Below are 13640 nucleotides of genomic sequence, written 5' to 3'. Positions count from 1 at the left end.
CAGATATATTATAGATGTGCAAGCCATCGTCTTTTTTGACCATCGCTAACTCAATCTAAATTTGCATATAAAGCCATGACTTTGAATTTCGACAAGGTAAATGTTATTAAAGAAAAGGATATGAAAGAAGATTCCAGATATTTGCCCTCATCCAGTGATGGTTGGTTTGGTTTAATTGATTATGGAAAAGCACTCGAGTGCTATCTGCCTGAGGGGAAGTATTTCTTGGAGTAGACATGTAATTATGAAACATACGAAACAAATGGAATGGCAGGAGTGTGAGAGGCAGAACCAAGAAGTAAAATACAACTATATACAACAGAAGTACGCATCCGAAAAATTCAAAATATACAATCTTCTACAGAACTCTCAAACACTAAGAATACAGTACAGATAATGACATAAATATCTATTAAAGCTACAGCAAAATCTGAACACAAAACAATTCTTGGGATGAGAAGAAATATATACAAACATATATTAATGACTAAAAATTCAAATGAAAACAGGATAACGAATAGAAATATTTTTAGCCATGTACCAGTTCAGAAACAAAATGATAGTTGTCTAATAAGTGCTCAGGAAATGGTCTCATATGTCTGTCGTAATTATTATCAATGAGAAATCAACACTAAAGTATAAGTTGCCTCAGTACATAACTTTTCGTTGTTATTTATGAAATGCTCGCTAATCAGAGGAACTTTAAGTCCCTGTCCAGGTGTGTATTTAATTATGGCAAAGCACACTAGAACTATCTGCCTAAGGGAAGGGATGCCTTCGGGAGGACTTTCTAAGGGAAACTGGCTCATATACACATTACACATGGGGAAAACCACGAAAACACCCATGCAGCCGGCCCGTTCGCGGGATTCGAGCCTCGGATCGAACTACCAGTGTTCAGCGACTTTACCGCTCGTCCGCTAAGTCCCTGTCCAGCATCGAATTTCTCATGAAAATGCAAGCATTAGTGATAAGCATCGTATTTTGGATAAAATTGAAGCTTATTAATATCTGCTGGGGTAACAATAATCAAGTAGTGGCTGCATGTGCTATTTAAACTGTCTAATTTGCATTCTGATGAAAATCGACAGAAGAATAGAGATACCATAAAATAATTGATGTAATGGTTTGGTTTATTTAATTATGGCAAAGCACACTAGGGCTATCTGCAGAAGGGGAGAGAATGCCTTCGTGGAGGACTTGCTAAGGGAAACTGACTTGTATACACGTTACACATGGAGGAAACCACGAAAACGCCCATGCAGCCAGCCCGTTCGCAGGATTCGAACCTCAGACCGAACTACCAGTGTTCAGCTACTTTACCGCTCGGCCGCTGGTGGGCCCTAATTGATATAAAAATAGTTGTTTAATTAAATTGAACTTTAATAATTTAATTCGAAAATAAAAGTTATTCCGTTATTTAACTCTGCAGTAAACATATGCTCTGTATTGTATTTTACGGAAATAAAAGGAAAGTTTAGTTACATATGTAAAATTATTGAAATAAGAAGAAATTCTCTCACTTGAAATTAGTTAAATGTTTATAGAACAGAAGAAGAATGTCCTAACAGAAGAAGGGAAAACCGACTTATCAGGAGGGGCCGTGGTTAAATTAATTCCGATATTTGGGATTCCACTCTAATCTCGTTTCCCCCAAAATGCGGAGTAACATAAATGAACAGTCAATATTGGATTATTTTAATTACGAGAAAGACCAATAGTCTGCGTGTGAAGGCCTTCATAAAGGATCTCCGAAGGGAACGCAAGCCTTTGTTTCCCTTAAATCTGAGGAAGCCACTAAATCTATTGCAGCCTGCTTTTCACACGACTGGCAAAAAAGATCTATCTTCGTTTCTCGGCTTCAGCCAATCGTCCACTACACATGAGGTATTACCTCCAATAAAATGCTATAGCATTTCGAGCATTATTTGCAGAAAGAAGTAATTAAAAACAAATTGCATATAAAATACAGGAAACAGTTGAAAAACGAATATTATACATTTTGAGTTTCATACAAAGTCTGGGGTATAAGCGAGAGTAGTTACGCATTATCACGTCAACTATGAAAATGTCGCCAAGCAGAGCGATCTATGAACTTTCTGATGAAGTCTAGTGGCGAAGAATCATCGCCATAACTCTTTTGACAAACTCTACTATGAAGCCAATTTAAGAGAAATTTCACAATAATGACAAACGGAATCAGAATTCAGAAGTAATAGTTCCTTCAATTGCCATCGCAGGAATTATTAAAAAATTATGAATGTGTTGTTTAGAAGGGGTCAAAGTTACATGAATGTAGTAGTGTTTAGCGAACTTAAGGTTTTATTTTCTTATTATTTTATACGGTTTCTTATAAGGTTTATTTATTTAATTTATTTATTTTCAATTACACAATTTTTCTAAACATTATTTCTGAAATTCCAGATTAATCATCCATTGCAAATTAATCATCCATTGCTATAATTCAAACGTCTGGTATTGGCAAAAAGCTTATTGTTTATAACGCCAATTGAACTTGAAAGGTAGAAAAAAAAAGGGGAATTAAATATTATCGGTCCACCAGCAGTCGATTCGTAAAGTCATTTTAATATGAGGTTTGAATCTCACGAACAGGTTGCTTACATGACCATTTTCATGGATTTCAACGAGTGTAATGTGTATACGAGCGAAGGTCTCTTAGAAAGTCCTCCACGAAGGCATCCTTCCGCTTAGATAGTTCTCGAGTGCTTTGTCGTAATCAAATAAACCAAACCAAACTTAAATATTATGCCGTAGACCCTGAAAGTTGGCTACCATCGAGCCATGAATGTTCGCAAAGATCGTATCAAAGCTGTGAAAATCGAATTTGCGGAATCCTGAAGGGAGTGAATTTATTTATTTACTAAACAACCATCATTAAATCATTAAACCCGTTTCGTTAAAAATGACTTTCGTCAACTTTTACCATTTCATTAACCCCCCACCCCCTATTTCAGCGAAAGCTCTCTTTATAAGCTCTGTCCGCTGAGAGTATAAACTTCACACAGGAAACTATTTCATTATTGTTTTGTTATTCACTATGTCGATCATATTCAGCGGACCATATCATGTCCATTAAAGCACGCTTTCTTGATCGTAAGGTTCCATAACTTTGAAATTAATCCACTGCTTGTTAACCTGTAGAAGACAAGTCTCACATTTTAATATTTTTTCTTCAAAATGGAGGGGGAAATACAGCAATAACTGTTAATTTGGATCCTTTCTTTATAAGAACAAAAGATGGCTTACAGAAAATCAGTCGGGGTTATATCAAACCAAAGCGCATATATTATGCGTGTGTTTTTATGTCTGGCTCCTCTATAATTAGCGATGAATCGCGCTTTTTGGCAACAGTTTCGTGGTTATCTGAATAATACGCAAGTAGCAATAAATTTTTAAAAATTTAGCTATTAATCCTAAAATTGTGCTGTTATATAATCTAAACAGAGTAAATTTATGTTATATAAAAATAATAATATAAATAATAGTAAAACAAAACTGTAAAGAGTAACTGAACGTAACAGTAATGTTAATTGAAAAATTCTCCTCGAAGGAAATAGAACATTTAATTTTACTAAATACAAATTAAATAAAAGTACATTTTTTAGATTTTAAATTAAAAAGCACGATATAAAATCATAAAAGCATTGAGGCAACTTATGAAAGTTTTAATCAATAACATGAATGTAATCTTCGAAAAAGTGAAAACATCTTATTAAATTGTTTCTTACATTGCTAGCCGTTATACGATACAGTTTGATTAAATTTTCTTCCAGTCTAACATTTCTTTCTTAAGCATGGCTAATTGCTGAATAAAACAAAGAGAAATAAATCAAATTCACTGGAACTAAAACATTTTCGATAACAACAAAATCAATGAACTTCCAAATATAACTGTAATTATTTTCAGCTTCGCATTATCCAGCATATTATTATAATTAAAATATTTTTAAAGAACCTATGAAAATCATATAATGCAGTTAAAATCTCCGTCGGTGACCCAGCAAAACAGTATTCATCATTATTTGCTGCAACTAATTTCCTTCATGAAGTCTTACTTCCATATCTGGAAAAATGCAAATATGATTTTAACGCAGAGTTAACACCTTTTCGCAGAATATATTTTAGGGATTATTAAAAATGCTGAAGAGGATTATAATTACTGCTGTTGGATATTAGAATATTTTGAAAAAAATAACATTTAAGCACGAAATTAATTGCGGAAGTTGCAGTCTTTTTGTTTTAATTTTAAGCTGCTACATTAGAGTTATAAGAAGTATTGTACTAGTTATTAAGACATGAAAGAACTATTGCTTCAGAACAAGCATTAAGTTACGCCTGAGAAAAATTAAATGATTGCGAAATTAAATAACTTGAAATCTTTGTGTTCAAACTAACACAATATAATGCAAATTATGGTGGTACAAAATCAACGTTTTAAAACATAATGCTGTATATAAGTTTCGTATTATTTAATGGATAAAAGAATTAGAAGATTAGTAATAGAATATCTGGGTTTGAGGCCTGGTGCCTATGCATAAAGAAAGTTAACGCAATGATGCATTTGAAGCTAATGAATGTTAAATGACACTAATTTAAAAAGCTTATTTTACACATAAAATAAGAGTAAATCTAACGATGGGTGTATACAAGGTGGTTCAAAACTATATGTCAAAAATGTACAGGCAAGTAGAGGAAACCTCAATAAGTAGATTTCGTATAGGAATGTAAGTGCGGTAATGCCGCATTAAAGGGCTAGCACGTAAAGCAGTATGGATCACAGGAAACTGTAAAGACAAGTAAAGACAAAAGAATAAAATTCTAACAGTTTAAAATAGGTGCTCGAAGGAGCAGCCACCAACAGCGATACAAGATTCACAGCGGGGGCGCATGGATCGGCGTACATTAGAAAAGACGTCAGGCATGTATAGCACATGTCCAAGAACAACAGACAAGCAGTCAACAAGATTTTATGCAGATGTGACTAGACTCTCGTACACGAGGTTTTTAATATGACTCCAAAAGAAAGAAATCCAAGCAAGTTAAATTAGGAGAACGCTGTTGGGCCAGGGAACTGGTCCGCCCATCCTACCTAATGCTGCCGTAGACAAGTCCAGGTGATTCCTGACGTTCCGGTTGAAGTGAGGTGGGGCTCCATCGTGCTGGGACCACATTCGTCCGCTAACAGCTGGAGGAATATAGACCAAAGGTTCAGGCAATACCTCCTGTAGTACGAAGCTGACGTATGGACAGTTAAATGACTGGGTAGAATGTACGGTAGTATTAAGTTATTGTGCACAACGCCTGCCCAAACATTATTCGAAAATCTTTCTTGGTAGGCGTATGTTATTGCGCCATGTTGGTTATCGTGAGCGCACAGATGAAAATTATGAATGTTAAACATACCCGACTGCGTAAACGTAGCCTCGTCACTGAAAAAATCATCTGCACTAGGGAAAGTTTGATTGCCTGCCGACTGCCGTAGGTACCAACTAGCAAAGTTAAGACGTAGAAGATAATCGCTCGGGGCCATTGCTTGCACTATCTGCAAATGATACGGAAAGGTATGTCGATAAGCTCTGCATTGGTGTAACGATGCATGCTGCTCAAGATCCGTGCGGGAAATGAAGAATCCAGCTAGCCGCACCCATCCGCTAGCCGCGCAAGCTTTTATACGCCGCACTCATCAGTGCTCTCTACTGGATCAACGCGGCATTACCGCACACACATTCCTATACGATATCTTATTTAGGTCCCCTCTACCTGCCTTTATATTTTGACATATAGTTTTGAACCACCCTGTATATTTAAAAAAGTACTTCCTTGTTAAAGCGAGAACAGTACTTAATCGACAAAATTGGCAACCTTAACTCTCTGTCTGTAATGTGCAAATTCAAATGTCGCCAAATGTTTACTCGTAGGCAGATTTACCAAAATATATCTAAAGTCCAAAATATATCTGAAGGTGGCTAAACAGGTTATTTAGGTTATTTAGTAGTATCAGTTTTAGATAGCTAAAATGTTACTGATAAATTAACTAATGCAAAACTTTGTACTAAAATTAATGCCGAGCCTTCTATTAGTGGGTTCGAATGTGTTACTCAAAGAATTTTAAGAAAATTTCAGAAAAACAGATTTATTTACCATAACATTACATTTAATAGTATATAAAATTCAAATATGTTTATGTCATAAAGGTGTTTTTCTAAATTTAACTTTTACGAGACACTGAGAATTGTGATTTTATTCATACATTTTATTTCACGTAACATAATTATTTCAAGTCTGATATATAAATGCAGTTATTCAATTTCTTTTGACGTTTGGGCGCTCCTTGGAAAACCGTCTACGGAGGAGGGTCCCTTAAGCAGAGAGTCGTCGTGGCTCTCCCATATTCAAATTCAAAGAATAAAGCCTAAAACTTTGGCATTTGAAAGAAAGTTACTCACTGTGTAAACAAATTTCTATAATAACTGGCTTCTCAATTAAATCAGTAATGTTTTATTAACATTCGATTAAGTGCCTAGTTAGTTAAAAAATAAGCATCTTAAAGTATTTTAAACCTCGTAAAGTGCACAAAGAATGGACAAGTGAGTTTCTATTTATTTCTAAGAACTCTTCGTCGAAAAGTGTATGCAAATGCTACTTGGACAGATCTCAAATGACTAGTTTTCGTAAGACGGTTTTATTGATTGAATGAAATAAGCTACGAGAAATACGAAAGTGAAGTATTTTGATTACAGTAGAGAACTAGAGAAGAAAACTATTCTTAATTGTGCTGAAAAGTGAACTAATAATTTGTAATAATAAAATGTCAGCATTAAATAAAGATAAGCATTCAAATAAAAACAAAGGAATTCTATTTTGTAAATAGACAGAGATTGGATCGTACGTAACTAAATAAGAATAAATTGGCTTTTTAATATTCAAGCATTATTTATTTAATATTCAGGCATTTAATATTCGCGTTTTGTTTGAAAAATGATCAAATCAAATGTAAATTTAGAATTTTGTAACAAATTTTACTGGCAGAATTTGTTAAGCAAACAAATGTGTCGTTTAAGAAGGGACTGCATAAGCAACCATATGCATGGCGCATATATTTGTTTATGCAGTCTCTTCTTAATTTTCGCATATATACATAATTATATATACAGCATGTTTCAATAGTCCAAGAACACTTTAAAAATTTATTGTAGGCAAACGAGTACCATCCCTAAGTACATCATTTTAGAGAGTAAAGGCGTAATTTTTTTCAACAACACTCATTTTTCGGACACTGTATGCGGAAACCAATGCGTGATCCTACAAACGTCGACGAGATAATCTAATTCTTGACACCAATGGCACAAAGTGTCTTCCGAGTTTCGCATGAGTTAGAAATGTCAACAACGATTCTGTGGCCAGTTTTGCATAAAAAATTAAACATGAAACCATACAGACTACAGTTAGTGCAAAAGATATATCCTAAAGACAAAGACCAGCAATTTCAATTTTGCTGTGCATTGCAGGACAAAGACTATGCTTTTATGAATTCAATAATTTTTTCCGACGAGGCAAAATTTCATAGAAATGGGAAGGTAAACAGAGAGAAATGTAGAATTTAGGGAACATAAATCCTGCATAACATTGTTGAACAAGAGCGAGATTCTCCAAAGGTCAATGTTTTTTGTGTCATGTCCCACAATAAGCACAAGGTTCGAATTTCGGCGAACGGACTGGTTGAATAAGCATTTTAGTGTTTCTCTTAGAAAGTTTTTCACGAATTCACCCCTTTTCCCATCAGCGGCCGAGCGGTAAAACCCGCTGAACACTGGTAGTTCGGACCGGGGTTCGAGTCCCAGCGAACCGGCTGGCTGCATGGGTGTTTTTGTGGTTTCCTCCCATGTGTTACAGGGATACGAGCCAGTTTTCCTTAAAAAGCCCTATACGGGGCATCCCTCCCTTTCCGTGTAGTGCCTAAGAGCGGAGCACGTAATAAGCAAAAAAAAAAAAAAAAAGAATTCACCCCTTCCCTTAGACAGATAGTGCTAGAGTGGTTTGCCATATATACCCACGTAATCAAAACGTAATGCTTGTGTTTAGTCGAGACTTTAATCCTAATGAACATACTTCCGAGTATAAACAAGTAACGTACCTATCTGACACAGGTAATGAACATATTTGGGATCCTTTGCAAAACAAAATTTAAAATTTCTAATAGGAATGTACGTAGAGTAAAACGCACTATAAAATGAGAAAAAATAAAAGTAAATGTCAATCAAAATTTCACGAAATCCATGCCTAGAAGATTCTTGTATGTTCCAGAGAATTCTTGAAACGCTAAAGACTCTCAACACATTATTAGAGCAATTTTTGTAGAGTTTTTTTTTTCCTATGTTTATGTGATCCAATGCATTTTGCCCATTACTTTCTTGTTTGTATTCATAAAGTGTAAAATTTAATATTTATTTTATTTTAAATTAATTTTAAGGACTTGCGATGTCGTTCAGCTCAAGAATATTGGCATGCAATAAAAGTAGTGGTATTTACGGAAAATCCCCTCGACCAAAAGAGACGGCTCCAATCGCGCCAAACCAAAAATAACCCATTTACTAAATTAAGAACGTTCTATTCTTATTTTTCTTTCAAATTTTTATATTATTGTTTATCTATATTTAATTTTTAATTAAAAATTTCCATTATTTTTTATTAAGGAAATATACTGTAAAAACAATTATTTTCACTACGTTTTTCGCTAGGCGACATTTCATGGCCATTAACACATTTTTTTTAGGCCGGTGCAAGATTCCATAACTTTGGAAATATTTAACAGCATGCTCTTCTGTAGTAGACAGGTCCCAAATTTTAATCATATTTTTTGTGAAAATGCGTGATAGAGAGAAAAACGGAGTTTTTACTCAAGAATAATAACTAAAATATATAATCAAGGCTACACCAGTTCCAGCGTGTTTGAAGAAGATTTTTCCATTTTTGGCGAAAGTTCGCGTAGTTTGGCGTCTTTTCTTTAATGGGCAAAAATGGTTGACGGGATTTTCCGTAAGTACCAAGTACGTCATTTAAATTAAATATTTAATTATTATTTAAAAAAGATATTTAAAAGCTTTTTCCGGATCAGTCCTTTTTTGGCTGACACTATATTGAATCAGCCGTATCAAAATAGGTAAGATAGTTTTATATGTAAACGCGCAAGCTGTTCTCACAGTCGAGTGAATGGACAAACTGATTAAATCGATGCGTTGTCAAAATGTCCCATCGGATAAGAGTCTTGTCGGCTGTCTTTTATATACGATACATTTTGACTTTTTATCTTATAGTTGATTGCCTAAAATTCTTATAATCTCAGAAAAAATATCTCACATTGTTAGATTAAGTAGTTAGACTAAGGAGTGGCAGTATTTAAAGAAATATATGATGTACAATTAAAAACTGGGCTTTATAACTGTAATTATAAAACTCAGTTTCCCTTTTCTTAGTCGATGAATTAAAATACTTGATCACGTAATATAACCTGGAGCTAAATTTAATGTGATTAATCTCCCTTCCAGTTTTAACATGTTAAAAAAAATATTGCTGCAAGAGATTTTGAATTTAATCTCATTAATCAAATTAGAATCAGAATAATTAAACTGTAATAAATTTTAAGCAGGCGGTATTAGTCAAAGTTGCATTATGTTTAAGAACAAATTTTTATATGTAAACGTAAATATTTACATTTGAATTATCAAATTTAGAACTCGGAAAGTTCACAGAACTTTGTAGTGATGCTCAGAATTTTGAAGATTAGTGAAAAAAATATTTATTCTCGTCACCGAAAGAAAACACAAAATGATTTAATAAGAATTAATTTTAAAGAAAATATTTTTTTAATAAACGCAGTTTTCAACGTTACGATTGATTTCAACAGAAAAGTGAATTTAATCTGACTTTTAAGCGAGAACTCTTTAGACATTAGAATTATAATGTGCTTTTTTATGAAATATGCAAGATTTTACATAGCTTTTACACTTAAAAGCAATATTAACATTAGCGTTTGTTTATTATACCGATGTTGTATTTGTACAAACTGCTTTTTTAGGATTCGAACACTGAAATTATTTTAAAGTTCTATATTGAGTATATATTTGTACATCTTCAGCAGTTCTATTCCCTAATATTTATACAATGAATTCTAATTAGTTTTGGAAATAATTGATTTTTTTTTATTATTGCAAACTTTGCGAAGCTAAAGTTCTCCATAAAACGACCCTCACCCATTTCACTTTTATGAACATAACGGTGTTGTATAATGACAGCAATTAACATTTAAGAAATCAAAAGAAAACTATTTCGTTACGCTGTCGTTTCATTACACCATTTTTAATTCAGCACATAATAGGTTTTTTTAAGGTCATTATCGTAGCAAAGGGCTGTTATCGGTGCTCCAAAAAAAAAGTCAAGCCATTTTTAATTTTTTTGTAACGGTTAATGATATCTACCTTAGAGATAAATTTAAGTGGTCATTTTATGCTCTCACCTTTCTTTGGAGAGGTCTTTTACTATGACTGCTGATTCTGTTGAATGGCAGGCGTTAAAATAAAAATTTCTTTCTCTTCTTTTTCAGTTATGGCTTCTGAAGACGAAGAACGCTTAGTTCGTGATCTCTTTCGCGATTATAACAAGTTGATCCGACCCGTCGAAGTTATGAATAAGACAGTTGAAGTCCAATTCGGCCTTTCTTTTATTCAGCTCATCAACGTGGTAAGTTCCTTCTTTCTCTTAGACTGCAAATTCTGCATTTTATATGGTAACCGTTCGCACGAGAAAAGAGTTCAAAATCTGATACAAACCATTGTTTTCAGCATGCGAATTATTGCCTATCTGGTTTCTGAGAAGATTTAGGGGATCATTGATAGTTCGCCGAGGAATAAGAAGGAAGTAAACAAAATATAGGCAATCATAACATGCTTGGAAAAATTGGTTTATGGCACATGTTTTTGAAATAAACGTCTAACCATTGGCTAAGTTATACAAATACTAAATACATGCATCTTTACGAGAAGAATACCAAATCAAATGACTCGAAAACGTTGATTGTGGTTGCACGTAATTTATATTTTCTCATTTTAAGGAGCAGCTGAGCGATAAAGTCGATGAACACTGGTAGTTCTGTCCGAGGTTTGAATCCCGCGAACGGGCTGCTAAATGATTCTTGTAGAGATGCGAACATTAATATTTTTAGAATGAAATGAATTATAACAAAAAGTCCCATACTTAAAGACCCCATTCCGCATATGAATTCCTGGAGTTGTATATAGAATTATTTGCCGTGTGTCTTGATATACATTGTTCAAATTCGTACAGTCTTGAAAGTTCGCACTAATGGAACACACACCATTTCCCCCAGAATTTTCTAGAAAAAATATCACATTTTCTGTTTCTCTATAGTAAAAATAATCTAAGAAACATCCTCCGCTGGAGAATTAAATTTCCTAAAAGTGTTTCACATCCATAAAATTTTCTCAGATCTAGTTATTGATCCCAATTTTAATGTCTTTACTTTCAACTTTTAGAAAAACATATTTCATAGATATACTTCTTCATTGGATTGTTTGTGAAGTTTCAATAACTATTTCACAAATATTTTATCAATGAAGTTACTTCTATTTCCTCAAGTAAAGAAACTAATGTAGTGGGTAGAGAAAGATTTATTTTGGGACGTTAATTGTACATTAGTAATACTCTTCTATGTCTCTTGTTGATGGAATTTATATTCAGCATTGCTAAGCCATTTGTATTTATTACAAGCTTTAAAGTCATCTGTAGCGAAAAACGTCTGTTATTCTTTCCACAATTCACCATAATTTATAATTTATCCACAATTCTGATATTCTGATACGATCTTGACAAATAGAAAAAGATAAATATGACTAAAACCAATATAGTTATTTAGAATATAATTTTGTTTTCTTCATGTTTCTTTTAACGATCAAAGTTTAGAATTAACCGAGCTGTTAAGAGCATTGTCTGCAAGTACTTTCGATTAAGTACTTCTCGCAACTATATTTGTAAAAGTTATTTCTAATGCTCAAGTTATGCAATTAATGAAATTTCAATTAAATGTTACAATGCCGATCTTGAAAACTCAGATCATTCCAAATAAAGTATTGATAAAATTTAAGATCAATTTCCTATAATGTTAAAAAAATGTCAAACATAAGATCAGCCACATAAATTGATCAGTTGCTGTCACAAAGATGCACGTAATCAAATTACGAGAAATGTACCCAGTTAAGTTTTCAATACTAAATTATTATATTCTTGTTACAAACGTAAGAAAAAAGTCCTTTCCAAAATTTTAATCATTTGATTAATCTCTGCATGAGACACATACCTTATGAGTTTCACGACTGTAGTCAACTGCCGATTGATTTATTAGTTATGGATCGGGAGCGAGACTTACGGTTACACAAAATAACAGTTAATCCGAAAGCTATAAATACACATGAAAAGGTCCTGTATCCAAATTAGCAAAGAATTGCTCGTAACTCGTAATTATTGTGTATTTTTAAGCAGTTTCATCTGCAAAAAATTTTTTTTGGATTACGTAATTGCTATTAATTAATTAATTGCTATTAAGTAACTATTAAATAATATTAAATTTTGATTACGTAATTACTATTAAAAAACAAAAAGAACACACTGCAAATAAGAAAAGCATAAACATTATTAGAAATGAAAAGAACGATGTTATTAAATAACCGAAACATCTTCTACTACTACTACCGCTGCAATTACACATATTTTTTTCTTTTTAAAATTTTCCGTAGATAATTTTGTTACTCTGAATGGTTTCGGTTCAACAGCAGCCGAGCGGTAAAATCGCTCAAGACAGGTAGTTCGGTCCGGGGTTCGAATCCCCACCAACGGGCTATCTGCATGGATGTTTTCGTGATTTTCCTCCTGTGTAACACATAAACGAGTCAGGTTTCCTTAGAAAGTCGATCATTCTTAGGCAGACAGCCTTAAGGGCTTTGCTGAAATCAAATAAACCAAACCTCTGAATGGTTTATGATGCATTCAAAGATGAACAGGAATTTATCAGCTATACGTTATTTATTATATACAATAATTACGAGTTGCACATGTTTTTCCTACGCAGTCATCTGCAACTGCTATGCATTTGCTACAATTATCACGAAATTTTCTAATCCCAGAAGAGTAAAGTGTTTTTCACTACCTGTTGATCCATTGTTTCACAGATTCAATAACCCACTCATTAGACGTCAATTTTCTCTCAACAAAAGATTTGTAGTTGCACCTAAGAGAAGAAAATCAGTTGGTACTAAATCACTTCCAAATTGATTTTTAAGTTTCGAATAAATCTGAAATATAATGAAATATTCATCAGTAGAAACGATAATTCGCTAAGCAACACTGTTGTGAACTTCTGCTTCGACATGATGATTACAAATAACAAGAATGATGGAAGCACTCACTACTATTGAAAAAATCAAAACAAGAATGTATTTGCTGTAAAGACTCATGATTATATTGAACTCTTTGCAAGAACGGAAAAATGCCTATATATATTTGAACGTCACTCGTAGCAAGGCTCACCTGGGGCCAAGTTATTAAGACTA

General features: G+C 33.4%; 1 protein-coding gene across 1 annotated transcript in view; it reads left to right on the top strand.

Annotated features, from left to right (window-relative positions):
- The window catches only part of LOC118198514 (acetylcholine receptor subunit beta-like 1), a 258360-nt gene that overhangs the window by 161954 nt on the left and 82766 nt on the right, over positions 1-13640 (top strand). Inside the window, exon 2 of the mRNA XM_085815633.1 lies at positions 10622-10758. Within this exon, the coding sequence (XP_085671759.1) occupies positions 10622-10758 (137 nt within the window). The remainder of the gene's footprint in view (positions 1-10621; positions 10759-13640) is intronic.

Source organism: Stegodyphus dumicola, chromosome 4 (assembly GCF_044657685.1).
Source record: "Stegodyphus dumicola isolate Sdum_Otavi_A_Nest chromosome 4, ASM4465768v1".
Classification (NCBI taxonomy): domain Eukaryota; kingdom Metazoa; phylum Arthropoda; class Arachnida; order Araneae; family Eresidae; genus Stegodyphus; species Stegodyphus dumicola.
Note: the sequence above shows the minus strand (reverse complement) of the source record. Positions and strands in the feature narration are given on the sequence as shown.